Source organism: Corvus cornix, chromosome 22 (assembly GCF_000738735.6).
Source record: "Corvus cornix cornix isolate S_Up_H32 chromosome 22, ASM73873v5, whole genome shotgun sequence".
NCBI classification, from domain to species: Eukaryota; Metazoa; Chordata; class Aves; order Passeriformes; family Corvidae; genus Corvus; species Corvus cornix.
In genome coordinates, this window is record NC_046351.1 from 1,693,623 (window position 1) to 1,713,270 (window position 19,648).

Below are 19,648 nucleotides of genomic sequence, written 5' to 3' on the forward strand. Positions count from 1 at the left end.
CCCTCCAGCAGCTTTTTGTATCCCAACTCTGCCTTGTCCTTATCCTCCTCCTTGGCACAGGGAGAGGAGCCAGGGTGGGTCTGCCTGCCAGGATTAGTCCCCCCCTGAACCCCCCAGGGCATTTCCAGGGGCGTCCCTGAGGTGCCCCCAAGGGGATATTTGGTGCTGTGACCCCTTGGGAAGGGGTTGAGGGGTGAGCAATGCTCCCAAGGGGTGTTTGGAGGGTCCTTGGGGTGCCCTGTGCCCCCAAAGGGGTGTTTGGGGAGGTGCGTGTGGTGCCGCCGGGGGGGTGTTGGGGGGTCCCCGTGGCTCTGGGCTGGGTGTTTGGGGGGTCCCAGGGGGTCCCCGTGCCTCTGAGGGGGTCGCTTGGAGGTGTCCTCGGGGTCTTGGTGCCCCCAGCGTGGGTGTTCAGTGGGTTCCATGGGGTCCCCAATACCCCGGGTGCCTTTGGGGGTCCCGGGGAGAGTGTTTGGGGGTCCCGGTGCCTGGGGGGGGGGGAAGGGGTTGGGGATTCCGAGAGGGGGCTTGGGGGTCCCGGTGCTCCCCGGGGCGGGTGTTTTGGGGCAGTTTGGGGGTCCCGGGTGGGATTTTTGGGGGGGCCCGGCGCCGCACGGCGGAGGGGGCGTGGCCTGGCGCGGAGGGGGCGTGGCCTACGGCGGTGGCAGCCAATGGGAGCGCTCCCCGTGCCCGCGGCCGCGCGTGCGCCCGGCGCGGCCCGAGCGAGCGGCGGCGGGAGCGGGAGCTGAGGTGGGACCGGGAGGGACCGGGATGGAGCGGGAGGGACCGGGGTGGACCGGGATGGGCAGGGCAGCTCTGCGATGCGGCGGGCAAGCGGCTGCGGGGCGGGCTACTGCGGGGAGGGAGGCAGCGGAGCGGCGGGAGCGGGCTGGGGCCGGCCCCGAGCCCCGGATGGGGATGGGGGATGCAGGGAAGGATGTAGGATACAGGGAAGGATGCAGGGAGCGGCTGTTTAGGGTTTGGGACCGGTCCTAGGGTCTGGGGGCAGCCATGGGGGCTCGTTTTGGGACAGCCCGTGGGGTCTGGGGCAGGTGAAGGTGCAGGCAGAGGTGGGGTCTGAGGTGCAGGACCCTGTTATGGGGTGCAGGACTCAGTTTTGGGGTGCGGGACCCAGTTATGGGGTCTGGCACCTCCAGTGCAAGCTCTGGGACCAGGCAGCGGCGGTGGGATGGGGAGTGGGGCGCGATGGGGCAGGGACTGGGGGGCAGCAGCAGCTCCAGTACAGGGGGCACTGGGCAGGACTGGGGGGTCCGTGTGGGGCGGGATGCCCGGGGAATCTCCCGGTTTCGCCGCCCATCTGCCCGCCCCAGGGCCTGCGGGCTGGGATCACGGGGAAGGCAGGGACAGGACACTGTCCGGAGGCTCCAGGGGCGGCCGAGGGTGTCCGTGACGCGGAGCGTGTCCGCTGCCGGCCCCGGGACGGAGCCGCAGGGCACGGAAAACCTCCGTGCCCCGGGCAGCCCCTGGACACCCTCCTTGCCGCAGGACACGTGGAGCGGCGTTTGCTCCGGAAGGAGCTCGGCCCCGCCGGCTCGGACCGCCCCGGCAGGAGCGGGATGGGTCCGGGGGAGGGAGGGAGAATTTGGGGGCCCCACTGCCCCCCTCGCCTCCAGGTTTGCGCCAGCGAGCTGTCCCTGCGCGGGATTTCGGGAAGCGTCTGGCGCGGGGCTGACGTCGCCGGGGTCATGCTCGGCTGTGCCAGCGGTTCTTATTCCCGGCGTCACCTTCCCGCTTGGAGCGGGGGGGGTGGGGGGTGTGGATTGCGGCCGGGATCGATGATCTCTGGGAAGTGAACCCCAGGGAGATGGGAAGGGTTTGCCTGGCCTCGGGAGCTGCGTTGTGCTGTCGTGGCTGCCGGGCATCGCTCCCGGGCACATCCCTCTCGCGGGCATCCGTCCCTTGCCGTGGCAGCGGTTTTGTCCCCGTGCCCCATCCCGAGGAGCGATAAAGTAGGTCAGGCGCTGGCTCCGGGCTCCGAGAGCGGATCCCGGTGGAAGGACGCCCCTTGAAGGTAGCGGGCAGGAGGCCGGGGGCTCCGGGGGGGTCACAGCTGGCGGTGGGGATGGCGAGGGTCTTTGGTGTTTGTCGTATCCCATTTGTCCCGGGATGCTGGGCTGGGTGTGCTCGGCACCCTCCTGCCTTGCCCTGGGCTTCCAGAGGGTGGGAGCCCACCGGGATGAGCTTCTTTGGACCCTTCTTTCCTGCAGGGGCGGCTCCTCCACCTCGTTTTGCCCTAAAACGGAGCGAGCCAGCGCAGCTCTGCCCGGCTCTGCCTGCTCAGCTCTTCCTGCCTTTCCCTTGGCAGCAGGGGGAAAGTTGAGGTCCGGTTTTCCACCCTGGGTGTATCCGGCTCAACCTGGCTTTGGGAGAAACCCCCGCGAGGGGTTTTGGCAGCGGAGAGAGCTGCGTGCCTTGGCACGGGCCGGACCATCGATGTGCAGGGAGCAGGACGGCTCCCGGTTGGATCAGGGATATGGGGAGCACTCGCCTGGCACGGGCAGGGAAGGGCAGCCAGCGGGACGTGCGGCCAGCCGGGACAAACCTTTGGCACGGTGGGCTGTGTGCCAGCACCTGTGGGAGTCACTGGCCACCTGGATGTCCCATGTCGCCCAGCAGGACCCACCTGGAAGGGTGGATTGGGATAGGGAGGCAGAGGAAGGGTCTGGGTTGGCTGGGGGATGCTGAAGAGGCAGAGGTCCCTTGAGTCCCCCCATCCAGCAGGGTGTTCCCAGCACTGCTCCGGATGAGCTCCCTCCCTCGTTTTGGGAGGAGAGGGGTTAAGTCAAAGCATCCGAGCTAAGCCCTGGCAGGAGGAGGCTTAAACCTCCTGGAGAACAAAGCTCACAAGGTGGTGGTAAGCTGGTAAAACCTGTGGGAATGTGGGAGCCTTCAGGGGGAATGGGGTCCTGGATGAGGAGCGGGGTCCTGTGGTTCCCCGGCAGCCCCTTGGCCTGGAAATCCTGGCCCCAGGTTATTTTTGGAACAATTGCTTGGCCGGGCTTCAAAAATGTCCTGGGCTGGTTTTTGGAGGAGACCGGAGCCTGCGAGCTGTCAGCACGGGCCAGGCACTGCGGGGTGTCCTGGGGCTGGGTCGGGAGCACCAGCAGCCCCCAGGAAGGGGAGCCAGGGGAATCAGGAGGTGTGCTTGGAGCCCACGCTGGGATCGGGATGGTTGCTGCGCTGATGGAGGCAGCAAACTTTTATTTTCTCCTTGTGAATCCCACATTTGCCATCCACCTTTCAGGGAGGCTTTTCCAGGAAGGCGGCCCGAGCTCCAGGCTCTTGGGTGCCTCCCAAGGTGGACGTGCAGGTCGTGCCTGGCATCCCCCCCCTCTCCCTGAGCCCCTTCCTTGCTCCCCGGGGCTGTGCCACCCCTCTTTTATCAATTCCCGGCGCGTATGAAAGGAGCAGAGAGGGCAAGGATTGATTCTGGGCAAACACTATAAAGGCACCTACAGTTAGAGCGGGGAAGCACTCGGTGCATGGTAATTATCCTGGTTAAATTATAACCTAATGAACAGGCCACCTCTGTCCCCAGGGCTCCCGTGTTCCTCCGAGCGCTGGCATTGAGGTCCTGGAGGTGTTTGTGTCCCAGCCCCGGCGACACCGAGGGGACCCACGCGTGGCCAAGGGCTGGAGCGTGACTCCTCACCCCGCAGAGAGCTGGGTTTGGGGCTGGCACTGGCAGAGCCCTGCCTGCTTCCCGAAAAATCCTGCTCTTCCCAGGGTCCTGAGGTGTTGTGGAGCTGGAGAGCCCCCGGGAGCTGTGTCCTGGCAGCCCCTCACGGTGGAGTGAGGGGCGTGGGGTGGCTCAGGGTGGAGGAGAAGGGGGTGGTCTTGCATGGAAAGATGCTGATTCCCCTTCGGGATCTGGGTGTTCCCAGCGCTGCTCCCCATTCCCTGAGGATAAATCCGTCGGTGGGGCGGAGGAGCGGTGGTTGGAGCGCTGGGAATGCCAAAGCCAACAGCAGTGTGGTTTTATCCCAGCATCCCAGAGGCACCATGATCCCCAGCGCGGGCCCCCGGAGCTGCTGCCTGCTCCTGCTGCTCTGCCTCCTCCCCTGCCTGCAGGTCCGGGCGGGCAGGGACAACCCTGGAGTCTCCGCAGCCTCCTTCCTGCAGGATCTGCTCCAGCGCTACGGAGAGAGCCAGACCTTGAATCTGAAGCAGCTCAAGGCCCTGCTGAACCGCCTGGATGTGGGAGTGGGACACGCCAACGTCTCCCAAACACCTCAGCAGCGCCTGAACCTCTCCCGGGTAAGGAGGCGATCCCCAAAACCTCCCTGTGGATCCCCAAAACCTCCCTGCGGACTCCCGAAATCTCCCCTGCGGAGCTGTGGGAATCTCAAGGCACGTTCCTGTCCCTTCCCCAGTGCTTCAGCTCCGTGGAGCTTTTCGCCATCCACAACCTGAGCGAGGGCTCCCCTGTGGGGCACAGCGAGTTCAAGGAGTTCTGCCCCACCATCCTGCAGCAGCTGGAGTCGGGGGCGTGCGCCTCCGAAAACCTGGAAAATGAGGAGAATGAGCAGACGGAGGAGAGCAGGCCCAGCTCAGCTGAAGGTAAGTGGGGTGCTGGGGGAGGGGCACTGCCTGGGCATGGAGCCTGGGGACACGAGGCACCCAGGGACCTGTGGGACAGCCAGTTCCCACTCCTGGGAATTCCCTGCCTCCAGCAGCTGGGAATCCTGACCGAGTTCTCCTCGCTGTGTATCGTGCCGTGGTGTGGTTTTGCCGGGATAACCTCTGTGCCTCCGGGATAGCTGGATGAGGAGGGGACTCTGCTCTGGGTTCCCGTGGGTGGGAGGGGGTGACCCAGCCCCTGGAGGGACCTGCTGGCCTCCAGCCACCGGCGGGTGCTCAACCAGCTCCCGTCTGTCCTGCTCCCGACCATGCCCAAGGTCTTGGATCAGCTGCCCTGAGCACAACTCAGCTTCTCCCACGTCGGGGCTGGCTTGGGAAAACCTTTTCCAAGGAACCCGGTGGCTTCATTCCCACCTTCCTTGCACCAAACGTGACGGTTTTGTCGCAGCTGGAGCATCCGGAGCCAGCCTTTCCCACCTGCCCGGATCCGGGCTCTCCGAGAGCCTTGGTAATGTCTGGCCCTCGTTTCTTCTCGTTCCGCAGTGTGGGGCTTTGGTTTTCTCAGTGTGTCCATGATTAACGTGGCCTCCCTGCTCGGAGTCCTCATCGTTCCGTGTTCCCAGAAGGCCTTTTTCAGCCGGGTGCTCCTGTTTTTCATCGCACTCTCCATCGGCACGCTGCTCTCTAATGCGCTCTTCCAGCTCATCCCAGAGGTGCGGTAGAACGTCCCTGCCTCTCTCCCGTCTCCGGGGGCAGCTCCCCGGGCGCCCTCTCTGCCTCCACCCCGCCGAATCGATCCGACCCCTCGTCACCCGAGGCTCAGGGCTTGGCTCAAGGGGCTCCGCAGGGCTTTTCTCACCCTTCCAAGCACCAGGAAACCCGCGGTGTTCTCCATCCCTGCCACGTCTGAGGAGTGGGAATGTGCTGGGAAAAGCTGTTTGCTCCTGCTCTGTGTGTCCCTTGGAGGGATGTGCTCAGCCACACTTGTGGCAGCGCTACTGGCATGAGCCAGAGGGAAAGAAATGTGAAATATCCATGAAAATATGATCAAATATCCATATAAAAACACGGAGAACAGCCCAGAGAAGCACCGGCTTCCTCTGGAATCAGCCAATTTTTACAAATCCTTTAATTGCCTCTTTTTTCCCCCCCACCTGATTTCCCAGCCCGATGTTCCCACAAGGGTTCCGGCTTCCATGAGGTTTCCTGGTGCTCTGATGGGACCGACAGAAATATTGCAAATTAATTGTGTTGTAATTGTGCAGTCCTGGAGCTGAACAAGTCCACCTGGATTGGGCACGTTTGGATCATGGTCCGGGTGGCTCCTCAGAGGATGAACTGGATTTCAGCTGCATATCCAGACTTAAAATTCCAGTGGGTTTTCCCCCCCAGCGTTGCCTGTTTTGCTGCGGGGCAGTGAACGCCGTATCTGTGCTGGCAATGGGATGTTTATCCAGGCTCCTTTTCAGCTCCAGAACTGCAACTTTTATTTGCTGGACATAGAAACCAAGCGCCTCTAATTCCTGATCTGCCGGGAATTGAAATGCCCAAGGTGCACTCCAACCCCACCGGCACCCGGAGCATCCCAGCAGGGACCGGCTGCGGGACAGGGATGGAGCGTACGAGGTGCTCGAGGGAACCCGGACGCTCTGTGGCTTGGGAATGGCCCACGGAGCAGAGCTGGGGGCTGGCTGGGGACACGGCCTGGCTGCCAAAACCCAGCTGGGAGAGCTGAGTTTCCCGAATTTTCCCAAAGAGCCATTCCCAAAGCCGCTCAGCGCCGGGTTCGCCCTTTCGGAGGCCGCGCCAGATGAACAACAATCACTAATGAATGTCCTCTTCTCTCCCCTCTCTCCCTCCCTCCTCTCTCCCTCCTGTCGCTGTGGATTCCTTCCCTGCCCATCCCCACGTTGATCTCGTCCCTTCCCGTCTCCCGTCTCCCGGGGTGGGTTTGGCTGTCCCAGTCTGGGGTTACGGTTTCCTCTGCGTCTCCGTCATCTCCCTGTGCTCGCTGGTGGGAGCCAGCGTGGTGCCCTTCATGAAGAAGACCTTTTACAAGCGGCTGCTCCTCTACTTCATAGCTCTGGCGATTGGAACTCTCTACTCCAACGCCCTCTTCCAGCTCATTCCCGAGGTAGGGAGAGGCCCGGCGGGTCTGTGCTTTTCTCTCTCTCGGGGGCTGTTTCTCTCTCTCTCTCTCTGGGCGCTCGCTGGCTGGAGAAGGGGAAGGCCGGAGCGAGGTATGGAGGGCTGGGAGCCCCTCGGAGCTGCAGTTTGGAAGGGAATCGCTCCAGAGAGATCCCCGGTCTGCTTCAAGCAGAGAATCGTTGTTTTATTGCCTTTTCTGGCTTTTTCCAGCCCTGGAGGCGGGTCCCCCGTGCAGAGCAGAGCCTGGTTCTGCCACCCCTGCCCCAGTGCAGGTGCTGGATCCAACGCCTTGGGGCGCAGCCAGCTTGGAGGAGGGAATGAGGGAGATTAAAGGTGCACAGAGGCGTTTCCTGAGCTTGTCCCTAAAGCAGCTGCTCCTCAGAGAGAGCTCAGAGCTGTGTCACCTCTCCAGTGTCACCCCAGGAGCCAAGGCAGATGAAGGACACTGCCAGGGCCTGCTCCTCATCCTCTCTGGTGTCCCCTCCTGCCTGCAGGCATTTGGATTCAACCCTCAGGAAGATTATTACGTTTCCAAATCCGCTGTGGTGTTCGGGGGCTTCTACCTCTTCTTCTTCACGGAGAAGATCCTGAAGATGCTCCTGAAGCAGAAGGACCAGGTGAGGCTGAGCAGGGGACAGCGGGGTGGGAGACAGCAGGGATATCGGGATGGAGAAGTGGGAAACAGCAGGGATATCACGATGGAGAAGTGGGAAACATCAGGGATATCGGGATGGAGGGGTGGGAAACAGCAGGGATATCGGGATGGAGAGGTGGGAAACAGCGGGGATATCGGGATGGAGAGGTGGGAAACAGCAGGGATATCGGGATGGAGAGGTGGGAAACAGCGGGGATATCGGGATGGAGAGGTGGGAAACAGCAGGGGTATCGGGATGGCTGATGGCTGACAGCAGGAATATCGGGATGGCTGACATGAACCCCCTGATCCCACAGCACCACCACGGGCACAGCCACTATGGCCCCGAGGCTCTGCCCTCCAAGAAGGACCGGGACGAGGGGGTCACAGAGAAGCTGCAGAATGGGGACCTGGACCACATGATCCCACACATCACCAGCGACCTGGAATGCAAGCCCCCCTCCGGGGATGAGAAGGCCGTGGTGGGCTCCCTCTCTGTCCAGGTGAGTGCCTCATCCCATGGGATTGTGGCAAAATCCCACCCGTCAATGGTTTTGCATCCCAAATCCTCTGTGCGTGGTGGGAACAAACGGCTCCGCTGTGTGGGTTTGATGAGTGGTGGGGGGGAGGAGGGATCAGTGACCCCATTTGGGTGCTGACCCCCGTGTTGGGGTGCTGTGGCAGGACCTGCAGGCCTCGCAGAGCGCGTGCTACTGGCTGAAGGAGGTGAGGTATTCGGACATCGGGACGCTGGCCTGGATGATCACCCTCAGCGACGGCCTCCACAACTTCATCGACGGCCTGGCCATCGGCGCTTCCTTCACCGTGTCTGTCTTCCAAGGGATCAGCACCTCCGTGGCCATACTCTGCGAGGAATTCCCACACGAGCTGGGTATGGGACTCCTTGGATCTGCCCCTGGTCCTGCTTGCTCTGGAGTCCGTCCTTTTTCCATGCAGAAAGGAAAATTTGGGGTGGAATAAACAGTGATGCTGCTGAGGGGGGGGGAAAGGGAGGGCTGTAAACTGCACTGAGTAATCGCCGCTCTAAAAATAACGAGGTAATATGATGTCTGAGATTTAAATTTAGATGGAGGCATCTGAAGACAAAAAAAAAACCCTCAACACCTCGTTGGTTTGGGAGGGGGGAGGCGGGTTTGGGTGGGAATGTCGGGATTTAGGGGCAGTGGAGTGGTCAGTGGAGAAGAGGTGGGTTTGGGTGTGAATGTGTGGATTTAGGGACAGTGCTGTGGTCAGTGGGTGGGAGGCAAGTTTGGGTGTGAATGTCCAAATTTAGGGGCAGTGGAGGGGGGAGGCGGGTTTGGGTGTGAATATCTGAATTTAGGAGTAGTGGAGAGGTCAGTGAAGGAGAGGCGGGTTTGGGTGTGAATGTCTGAATTTCAGGGCAGTGGAGAGGTCAGTGCCCAGTGCCAGCAGGCACAGGGAGCCCATTCTTGAGCTGGCACACGCTGTGATTTTTGGGGTGTCCTGTGCAGTCCAGGGGTTGGCCTCTGATCCTTGCGCCTCTCTCCCAACTCGGGATATTCCGGGATCCTATGACCTCGAGTCCAAGCTGCTGCTGTCCTGATGCTGCTGTCAGCCCTTCTCTCCTCATCCTCCCACCCTGTTCTCCCACAGGGGACTTTGTGATCCTGCTGAACGCCGGGATGACCATTCGCCAGGCGCTGTTCTTCAACTTCATCTCCGCCTGCTGCTGCTACGTGGGCCTGGCCTTCGGCATCGTGGCCGGCAGCCACTTCTCTGCCAACTGGATCTTCGCTCTGGCTGGAGGGATGTTCCTGTACATAGCACTGGCTGATATGGTAAATCCTAAGCCCCAAATCCTGAGCCCAAAATCCTGGGATTTTTTCCTAGGAAAAGCTCTGCTTGCCCTCAGCCTGCAGGTGAGGCAGGCACGGCGGGGTTTGCTCTGTCCCCTCAGCACACGCAGATATCTCTGCTTTGCTTTGCCTGGCTGAAATTCCCGGGATGAGAGGGTGGTGGATGTTTGCCAGGGAAGGATGGAGCTGTCACTGAGCCCTGCCATCCCAATTTTTCCCCCCTCAGTTCCCCGAGATGAACGAGGTGAGCCGGGAGGACGAGCAGAACGGCAGCGCCCTGATCACCTTCGCCATCCAGAACGCGGGGCTGCTCACGGGCTTCACCATCATGGTGCTGCTCACCATGTACTCGGGGCAGATCCAGATAGGGTAGGACCAGCCCAAGCCGCAGCCCTGATCCAATTTTTCCATGGTTTTTTTGGGGGGGAAAGGGTTTTTTCTTTTTTTGGTTTTTTTTCTTTGCTTTTCCTGCTGCAAACATATGACGGTACCTGTGCGGGCACTGACGTCACACTACAGGAGAGACATTGCTTTGAAAGCTATTCCATGGATTTTATTCTGGTTTAAGGCTGAAGGGAGTGGAATTCCCCTTCCCATAGGACTGACCTGACTTTTTTCCGGTGTCATATCCCTTCTCTCCTCGCCTCTCCCAGGAAGGATGGAGTGGGGAGACAGGAGCTGCTCCAGCCGTGCTGCTCCTCTCATTGTGCTCGGAGCGTTCCCATGGGACATGACGCTGTCCTGACCCCTGTGGGGGTGTGTGATGGGGACAGACCCTTCTCAGAGAGTTCCCCACCAGCCAGCCCTCAGAACTGTGCTCTCTGAGGATGAGGAGGCTCATGATGTCACCATCATCCAACTGCTTTCGCTCTGTTTCAGCCCGGACAACGCCCTGGGAAGAGCGAGGTGAAGAGGGCAGGGGTTTTAAAGCACATTTTGGGTGTCAGTGCTCAGAGCAGAGGACACCAAACAGGGTTGGAGTGACACTTGGGCTGCTGGGAGAAGCCTGCCAGGATGTCCTGACCCCCCTTCAGTCCGTGCTGCTGGAACTGGGGGCAAATCCCAACTCCTCCTCTGTGAGGGCTGGTGAGAAGGGGATGAAGCAGAGCCCTGCCCGGCCGTGGGCTCCAGCCCAGGGATTTTTTCCTCAGGCTGTGTCCAAGCTCACGGTGACACCCAGGAACAGCCACCGGTTTTTAAACAGCACTGAGGTTCAGGGTGGGGTGGGGGGTGTTTTTAAAAGCAAAACTCGGACTGTGAACCTCTTTAGGTTGCATGTTCCCAGCCTGAGGGAGTAGCCAGAGAAGGGTGTTCCAGGCACTCCCCAGCTCTGCCTCCAGGCTGGCGTTCCCAGATTCACTAGGTGAATTACTTATTATCATATTGATAAGGTTGCCCACCCCACCCATGTTGCTTGAGGTTCCCTCGCACCCCTGTTGCCCCCAGACCCCTCATCCCATACCTGGTGTGAGCTTGTGGCTGTGTGGATTCAGGGGAATCCCTCATTGTTTGGCGCTGAATTGGGATGGAGGAGAGGTGCAGGTGCTTTGGGAAGTGTTTGGGAAGAGTCTTCCTTCACTCCCCACCTGTGCAGGTGCGTGGGGTGTGACAGGGTGGTGGCCCACGGTGGTACCGTGCTGGAGCTGAGGCTCCCACACCTTCCCTTATCCCCCTGAGGAAGGCAAAGCCAAGGCTGTGCCCGGTATTTTTCCTGCCTGTCGCAGGACAGAGGGACCTCAGCCCCTGGCACAGGCTCGGCACCCCTGGCAGTGTTGTACCCTGGTGGGACCGCTGTAATCCCTGAATTCCCGTAGTTCCCAGCTGGGGGATGTTCTTCCTAAGCTCCCAACAGCTGTCACCGAGCCCCTGGCCTCTGGCACTGCCAGGATCCTCATGGATCGTCACCTGGGCTCTCAGTGGCTTTTCTAGGCTGGGCATTTGTCCCTTGGCACTCCCCGGCTCTTGGCTTTGTCCTCCACCCCAAAACCTAAATATTGACTTGTGGAGGAGCAAGGAGCCTTTTTGGGATCACCCTTCACTCGGAGGTGCCTCATGGTCCTCGGGTGATTCCCTAAAGGAGAGATAGCCTCCGCTTTGTCCCGTGTGGTGTCTCTTGTGGAATGTCACCATAAGTCACTTTTCCCTCTGGGACAGAGCCCTGTGGCCTGTCCTGGCTTGGGCAATCATTCAGCACCTTGCAGTCATTCCCTGTGCTGCTGATTCCAGGACGAAAGTGGCATTGGAAACACTTTTTCCTTGCTTGAGAGAGCTGCAGCCCCGGCTGACTGACTCGATGTGGAAAATCTGAGTCCTTTGACTGGCACAGGTGCCCTCTCCTCTCTCTCAAGGAAGCACTTGGAAAACACCATGTGGCTGGTGAGGCACAGGGCCTAGGGCTGCATCCCGGCTGGAAAAGCCTCCGTGGGGGAGGACGGGGGCAATCAGGGGGTTTGTGCCCCGTGGACTTTGCCTGGGAGGTCCCCAAGAGCTGGGAAGTGGCAGGAGCAGGGCTTGGCTTCCTCGGAGCCGGCAGGATTCACTGTGGGAATCACCAGTCTGTCGTCTTCTCGTTTTGACTTCATCCCCATTTCCTGGGAAATCTGCAACCCGGAGATTTGGGATGTGGGGGGTGGGAAGCGAGGCTCTCCTGCCACCAAGGAGAGCTCCTGTTCCTGGCTGGGCAGGCTGGCACCTGCCAGCGGGAGAAGGATGGGGAGGATGAGGAGGGGAACCTGCCCCAATCGAGCTCCTTACGGATTTTCATCCGCGTCTCTTTCCCCCGCGTCCGGTTGGAAGCTCAAGTTCCATCTCAGTATTTCAATTATAACTCAGGTGTTGGAGGAGAGAACGCGCCGAAACAAAAGAGCGTTAACTTAAAATGTCACGTGAATTGTACAGATATTTGTAAAATTCCATAAATAAAATATATTCTGTAACGACGGAGGGTCCGCAGCTGTGCTCCGGCAGTGAAACCCTCCCTGCTGCTGGGGGATGGAGGGGTGGGAGCTGGGCTGGGTGATGCAATCCCGGTTTTCCAGCTGGATTTCCGTGGCTATGCAGTGCGGCGCGGCTGACGGAAGGTGGCACTGACAACCCCTGGCCTGCCCGCATGGCACGGCCTTTGCGGCTCAAAAAACCCTTCCTTAATCTTATATATATATATATATATATATTTTTTTTTTTTTTTTTTTTTTTAGTTTATCTGAAATGTATTTCCAAGCCGTGGTTTATCTGGGAGATGCGGGATTTTGGATTTCTCTCCAGCTCACACAAGCCGGGCTCCTGGCAGTGTTTGCATCCTTGTTTTCCCACCTTCCACTAGGGAAAAAAACCCCAAACTTTGCTTTTCTGCTTCCCTTTTTTCCCCCTTTTTCTACACCATTCCGCCCCAGCTGCCAGCTCTGAGCAGCAAACGCAATTTTTAGAAACCCTGTTGCAGCTAAAGAAACCAAATCTTGACATTCTGGAGTGTTTTATAAAAATATTAATGTCTTATTAAGCAAGGAAGGTCACAGTGAGCATCGGACTTGCTCCCACTCATCCGCACTTCCAGGGGGGGCTTTGAGTGGGCTCTCCTTTGCTGCAAAATCCTTGTGTTTTGGTGAATGCCTGAAACCTGAGTTACCTCAGCAAAGGATGCTGGATGGGGTCATGGAATTCCTGGAATGGTTTGGGTTGGTTGAAGCTCATCCAGTGCCAACCCCTGCCAGGGGCAGGGACACCTTCCACTGCCCAGGCTGCTCCAAGGCCTGTCAACCTGGCATTGGGCACTTCCAGGGATGGAGCAGCCACAGCTTCTCTGGGAATTCCATCCCAGCCCCTCACCAGCCTCACAGGGAGGAATTCCTTCCCAATACCCCATCTAAACCTGTCTTCCTTCATCTTACAGTGGTGGGAACAGACCATCATCTGTTTTTCCTTTCCCTCAGAAATTTTATGTCTAAGGACTATCGGCTACGAAGCCAGGCTGGCAGAGCTGGGAAAGTTCAGCTGGAGAAGGGAAATTCCAGGGAGAACTCCGAGCCCCTTGCAGGGCCTAAAGGGGCTCCAGGAGAGCTGCAGAGGGACTGGGGACAAGGGCTGGAAGGACAGGACCCAGGGAATGGCTTCCCACTGCCAGAGGGCAGGGCTGGATGTGATATTGGGAGGGAATCCTTCCCTGTGAGGGTGGTGAAGGGCTGGGACGGAATTCCCAGAGGAGCTGTGGCTGCCCCTGGAAGTGCCCAAGGCCAGCTTGGAGCAGCCTGGGACAGCGGAAGGTGTCCCTGGGCACGGCAGGGGGTGGCACTGGCTGATCCTTACAGTCCCTCCCAGCGCAGTGTGGGATCCCAGCACTCTCCTCCCTCAGCAGCGGAGCTGTGCCCAAGGGCCGCCTCAAACACCCCCGCCATCCCCCGCGGCTCCCCCCTCACGGGCGCCGCCGCCATGTTGCCCCCCCGTTGCTTAGCAACGCCCCCTTCCCCTCCAAGATGGCGGCGGGGCGGGGCGGGGCGCGGCGCAGGCGCTGGGCGGGAGGGGGGGGGGGCAGAGGGCGGAGGGCGGTGTGGCGGCGGCGGCGGGGGCGCGGACGGGGGGTAGCGCAGCGCCCGCGGAGCCGCCGCCGGGCAGCCCAGCGGGTCCGCCGGGAGCCACCCCGCGCGGCCCCCGCTCCGGGTGAGGGGGAGCGGAGCGGGGCACGGCGGGGAGCGGTGCCGGTGCCGCCGCCGCCGCCGCCGCCACCATGTCCGGGCGCGGCCACAACAGCTGCCGACCACCGAGCGCATCGTCAAGGGTGAGGGGGCCGGCGAGGGCGCCCCCTGCCTGCGCGGGGGGCGCCGGCGGGGGGCTCGGCACGGAGGGGGGGCCACGAGAAGGGGCGGTGAGGGAGGTTGGGGGGGGTCCCCAAGCTGGGGGAGCCCCGAGGAAGGGGAGGGGAATATGCCTGGTTTGGGGAGGGGAGGTGGATCTGGTTTGGGGGGAGGCCGGAGAAAGGGAGGGGGAAGCGTGGTTTTAGGGGGGATCCCAGGCTGTGGGAGCCCCGAGAAAGGAGCGGGGGGAGCGGGGTTAAATAGGGGGGCGTCCGCTAACTGGGGGACCCGAAGAAAGGGGGGGGAGGCTCATTTTGGGGGGGGGGTCCCCAGGTTGGAGGGCCTGGAGAAAGGAGAGCAGGGGGGAGCGTGATATGGGAGGAAGGGGAGCCTGTTTAGTGGGGTATTCCCGAGAAATATCGGGGTATGCTTAGTTTGTGGGGGGGTCCCCAGGTTAGCGGAGCCCCCCTCCCCCCCCTCCGGCTGGGGAAACCCGGAGAAAGGGAGGGGGATGCCTGGTTTGGGTGGGGGGAACCTGTTCTGGAGGGGCAGCCTGGTTTGAGGGGGGTCCCCAGGCTGGGGGAGCCTGGAGAAAGGGCGGGGGGCAGCGTGATTTGGGGAGGGGGGGTGTTCTAGTGGGGCACCCCCGTTAAAGGAGGGCCCTGGGGGGAGGTAGGGATGCCTGGAGTGGTGAGGAGGGGGTGTTCTGGTGGGTGGTCCCCCCTTAAGGGGGACTCTGGTTTGGGAGGGGTCATCCCCAGTCTAGGTCATCCTCTGAGTGGGGGGAAATTGGGGGGGCACTCTCAGGCTGGGGAGAGGCTGGAAAATCAGAGCGTGGTTTGGGGGTCGTCCCCAAGAGGAAGGGGAGGGAGAGGCCTGGAGCAGCGGGGGGGTCCAGTGGGACACCCCCCCTTAAGGGAGAGCCCTGAGTGGGGGTTCGGGGTGGGGGGACACCCCCTGTTCTGTCAGAAACCTCTGCAGAGGAGCCGAGGGGCCTTTGGTTTGGGGGAGGGGAGTGTCTCTGTTTTGTAGGGGGCACCGGGGGGGATGAGGGGGGCATTTTTGCCCCCTCTGGTCCAAGAGGATGCAGCCCCCTCCCTCCATTCTCTGGTCAGTGCTGTGGGATGGGGGGCCGTGGGCACAGCGGTGCTGCCTGGCTTGGGGTGACAGCAGGGGACATCCCTTTTGGGGGGGGGATCCCCATCCTGGGGTGGGCTTCATCAAACCCACAAGATCCTTGTGGGGTGCTGAGCCCCTGCTCTAGGTGGAAGCGGGGTTTCCCTGAGGATTTGGGGGAAGGGGGGGGATGAGAGCCTTCGCTGCCCTCATCCTGCCGGCTCCCCGTGTCTTTCCTCCCCCAAATCCCTGCTCCGTGTCTGGATGCCCGGTGGCGGGTGCCAGCTGGCCCCCTCTGCGGCCCCGTTATAGTAGGTACTATTTTGGAAAGAGCAGAAGACACCGAAGCAGTTAATGAGGAGAGAAATACGTTAGTGGAGAAACTCCTGGATCAGGAGGAGGAGGAGGAGGAGGAGGCTGGGGGGGGATGCACATTTCGCTGCCCTAATTGATCCGGTGCCATCCTCGTCCCCACGCACCGGGAACATCCACTGGGTGCCTCAACTTTCGCCGGGAGGCTCCAAGTTACACAATCACCCCGTTATTAAACCTCCTCCCGCCATGGCTCCCATCATTCCGGGCTGCTGGAAAGCAGCGATTTCCCAGGAATGGTTGTAATCCACGGACATGGAGGTGTACCCACCACGCTGCCATCTCTTCCTTCCCCTCTGGATGTGTCCAAGCGATTTTTTTTTTTCTTTTCTTTCTTTATTTTTTTTTTTTTTTTCCTTTTTAGCCTTTAGCCTATCATGTGGCCGATCACATGTTTGATGTTAATAACCTCAAACCCAGGGAAAGGGGATCCGGGTGGCAGCCGGAGCGTGGAGGCCCCTCGGGCTCGGGGAAGCTCCGCGCTTGCCCACGGTGGGAGGGTTTTGGTTTGTTGTTTTATTTTTTTTTTTTGTAGGAATAATCCCAGAGCGCTCCCGGATTTGGGGGGGATCCGGGGTGTTCCCAGGGGCCGTGCGTGTGGCGTGTTGATTTGTAGGTCTCTGGGCAGCCGGAGTGGCCGGTGCTGTCCGTAAATCTCCTGCTAAATCCCAGGCAGCTGCCTGTGTTTAGGTTGGCCTTGTTCGGGAAAGGTAATGTCAATGCAGCCATTATGATTCAGCTGAGTCGACCAGATCCAGGCTCTCTCCCTGCTCCCGGGGCTTCCAGATCCTGGGAATGCCTGTCAGGGATCCTACCGGTGCCTCTGGAGGGTTTGGCAACCCCTCCACGTCCTCGTGGTCCCGCTAATTGCGGTCATTAATCCCCATCCAGGTGGGGTGGAGGCTCAAGGCCTGCTCAGTGCTCCAGCACTCCAAAATCCACGTGGACTTCCCAAAGATTGCTTCTTATTTCCCCCAGGTGCACTCGAGTGCCTGTGGAAATTTGGGGAGAAATATCTCCTTCTGAGGCTGGGATTATTGTTTAAAGGTGGTGACATTGTTCGTGGTTATTAATAATTAAAAGCTGAAGATAAAAGCTCATTTTGTTCCGTGGAAAATGCCTGCAATTAAATAGGATGTGGAATTTTAACTATGCTTAACCTATATATTTACATCTCTAGGGCCCTGCAGAAGGCCTTAGCTGTAATTAGGTTTATTCAGAGCAGATGCAGTTTTGGGCTAAAACTTGTACTGGGGGAGCTTCATTATTAAAATTGCAAATTTTGGGGTGTGTCAAGAACTGATTTTTATTAAAATCTTGAATTTTGAGGTAGGCCAGGAATTGCTTTTTTTAAATTCTTGAATTTTCGGGTGCTTCAAGAATTGATTTTTTATTAAAATCTTGGCTTTTGGGGCCATCAGAAGTTGCTTTTTGTTAAATCTTGAATTTTGGGGTTCATCAGGAGTTACATTTTATTAAAATCTCAAATTTTGAGGCAAGAATTGCTCTTTGTAGCCCAGTTTTAGCAGGAAACCGATGGTTGATGGTGACGGAGACCATTAATGTCCAAATTTTGATCTCCACAGAGCACTTGGGATGGTTCTGCTGGAAATCTGAGGGATCAGGTGGTCTGGTTGTCTGCATTCGCCCAAAGTTAGGCTTGAATTACCTGGTGGATCCATGGAATTGACTGATGGATCCACATCCTATGAAATCCACATTATTCAGGGAGGTGGGAATGATGCTTTGGGCTGCTGCAGTGGATGGATCCTGGAGCTCAGGGCGTTTCCCCTCTCTGTGCCCCTTTGAAACAAACCTGCAGAGCTTTTTTTTTGGTCCTTTTGGGTTCAATTCTGTGGTCATTTTTTGGTTGAATTTTGTCACCCTGCTCCATTCTCCCTGCTGGAAGCTGTGACATCCTCTGGGAAGCAGAGCTGTGTCCGGCAGGATCCTTCCCGCAGACACCTGGCGGTGCTGGGAGGCGACCCAACTCTCTCCATGTGCAGTTGCATCCATGGCAAATCCTTTAAAAACCCAGGACATTGGTGTTTAGACACCAGAGCAAATAATCCACTGGAATTTTTCTCTAGCTCTGTGTTTTTCTTTTGTGTATCACGGACAAAACGTTGGGAAGCTGCTGAGCCGGGAACAGCCAGGATCCAGTGCCCTCCTTTTGGCAGCTGGTGTTGGAAGTCAGAGACATCCCTAATTCCCACCCTGTTCCGTAGTGCCTGGCAGTGATTCCTGAAGTGGGATCCTGCTTTTCTGAGAAGGGGTGAATCCCAGGAATTGTGGTGTAAAGCTAGGGCTGGCGCCAGCCAAAGGTGTCCTGGAAATGGGTGGATTTTCCAAATTTGTGCTTTGCTGTCCTTTCTTAAGGACTTTCAGGCACCTTTCTGCGTGTCCAGTTTGGGTTTTTCCCAATTGGAAGACATTCGAGGTGTGTGTGGGAATTTTAAAACCCCTGATGTGATGCTCCCTGAAATTTCAGTGTCCGGTTTTTGTGGGAACCACCCGGATGTGTTTCAGCAGGGAGAGGGACTTGGGACAAGGGATGGAGTGCCAGGACAAGGGAGAATGGATTCCCACTGCCAGGGAGCAGAGTTAGATGGGATATTGGGAAGGAATTCTTCCCTGTGAAGGTGGTGAGGGGCTGGGATGGAATTCCCAGAGCAGCTGTGGCTGCCCCTGGATCCCTGGAAGTGCCCAAGGACAGGGGGAATTAAACCTGGGATAGTGAAAGGTGTCCCTGCCCATGGCAGGGGGTGGAATGAGGTGATTTTAAGGCCCCTTCCCCCCCTCACCATTCCATAATCCATGATTCCGTGCTGTCACTGACCTGTTTCACACCCAGCCAAGGTTTCTGGGAACATCGGGACACCGGGAGCTCCCGAGCCCTCAGTGACACCTCCAGCTCCGGGTGGGATCACACCCCAGGAGCTGCTCCCACCTCTCCGAGTGCCTCCGGAGCGCGGCGGAGATTCCGCTGGAGGCACGGAGAGCAATCCCACGGGATTTGTTCCACGAGGCTCCCGCAGCCTCTGGGGAGCCCAAACCCAGCGTCAGATCAATCGCTGCCTCCTCGGAGAGTTCAGAGGCTGTTCTAGTTCATCTCGCTGCCTGGAGATGCTTTTGGGGGATGAAAAATGTGCAGCTTTCTTCCCACCTTGTTTTTAATATCAGCTACAACTCTGGAAGCGTGAGCGTTGGATTTTCTCCAGGTTGGGAGGTGTTGGGAATTTTCGTGACGGAGCACGCGCCGATACGAAAGTCAAAGGAGCTTTTTTAATTGAGGAAAATCTTAAATACAAAGGAAATTGCGGGGTTTTAAACTCGCCAGTTGGTTTGGCTTGTTTAGTGTTGATATTCTGTAGGAATTAAGGAACATCCAGGGGGAAAAAGGAGCTCTGGAAGTGGCTAAAAATGGAGTAAAGGCCAAGGTCCATGTGCTCGGACCTTGGGATGCCAAGGGAAAAGTGTGAATGCCACCAGGGTCAAGACGTGAAGGGGGATCCCTAAAAAGCAAGTTGTGTCATAATACAGCAACTTGGCTGGACAGAGCTCAAGGAGGTGTGGGGTGAGGCGGTCCTTAAAGCAGGAAGCCCCTGGGATCCCGCTGAATTTCTTGGGAATGTGGTATTTTGAGGGGGGGGAGTTTCCAGAAAATCCCCCAAAACTTGTCCGAGTAATTCCGATATTGTTGTTGCTGTTCTATATAAACAGGAAAGATGCTTCGTTATCCATAAATGGGATGTGCTGGGAAAAGGGGCTGGTTTGTGCCAGCGCCAAGCTTGGGGCTGATTTTGCTGGATCTTGTGGCATTTCATCCCAAAAATGAATCCAGAGGCAAATATCTCTGGATACATGAACTGTTCCTCTCCGGGGCATTCCTTGGTTGCCCCAAGCAGAGGCAGAGGTGCCTCTTTTTGGGCTCAAACTGCCAAGTCTCTGGATCCTGGGATACAGGGATGCTCTGCTAGCTCATGAACGTGCTAATGAATGTGCTAATTAACAGAAATGCAAACCCCAAACCCAGCGCCAGCCTTGGGCACAAAACCCCCTTGGGGAACGGCGATAAGGCACCAGGGCACATGGATTGGGCTGGGATTTATCCCTTCCCTCTGGGAATAACAGCAGCTGCCTCAGGTGGGTGC

At 58.7% G+C, this 19,648-nt stretch overlaps 2 protein-coding genes across 5 annotated transcripts in view; both read left to right on the forward strand.

The window, feature by feature from the left end:
• The first annotated feature begins 1,285 nt into the window (after positions 1-1,285).
• SLC39A14 (solute carrier family 39 member 14) lies at positions 1,286-12,159 on the forward strand. Of its 2 annotated transcripts, XM_039564372.1 has the most exons (10): positions 1,286-2,029; positions 3,745-3,805; positions 4,006-4,275; positions 4,392-4,578; positions 6,564-6,733; positions 7,242-7,364; positions 7,699-7,884; positions 8,066-8,273; positions 9,017-9,201; positions 9,446-12,159. In XM_039564372.1, the coding sequence occupies exons 3-10, from the start codon at positions 4,021-4,023 to the stop codon at positions 9,590-9,592; spliced, it is 1,461 nt and encodes a 486-aa protein (XP_039420306.1). In that variant the 5' UTR covers positions 1,286-2,029; positions 3,745-3,805; positions 4,006-4,020; the 3' UTR covers positions 9,593-12,159. The 2 variants fall into 2 exon arrangements, with proteins under 2 accessions (XP_039420306.1, XP_019146777.1); XM_019291232.2 differs by lacking the exons at positions 1,286-2,029; positions 6,564-6,733 and adding an exon at positions 5,143-5,312 and having other exon boundaries at positions 3,720-3,805.
• Positions 12,160-13,856: 1,697 nt separating this feature from the next.
• Positions 13,857-19,648, forward strand: part of PPP3CC (protein phosphatase 3 catalytic subunit gamma) — a 37,917-nt gene continuing 32,125 nt past the window's right edge. For 2 of the 3 annotated variants that reach the window (XM_039564229.1, XM_039564230.1), the window contains exon 1: positions 13,858-13,990. The gene's annotated coding sequence lies outside the window, so the exon portion shown is untranslated. Of the gene's footprint in view, positions 13,991-19,648 lie in introns of all 3 variants that reach the window. The other variant, XM_039564228.1, reaches the window with a different exon arrangement.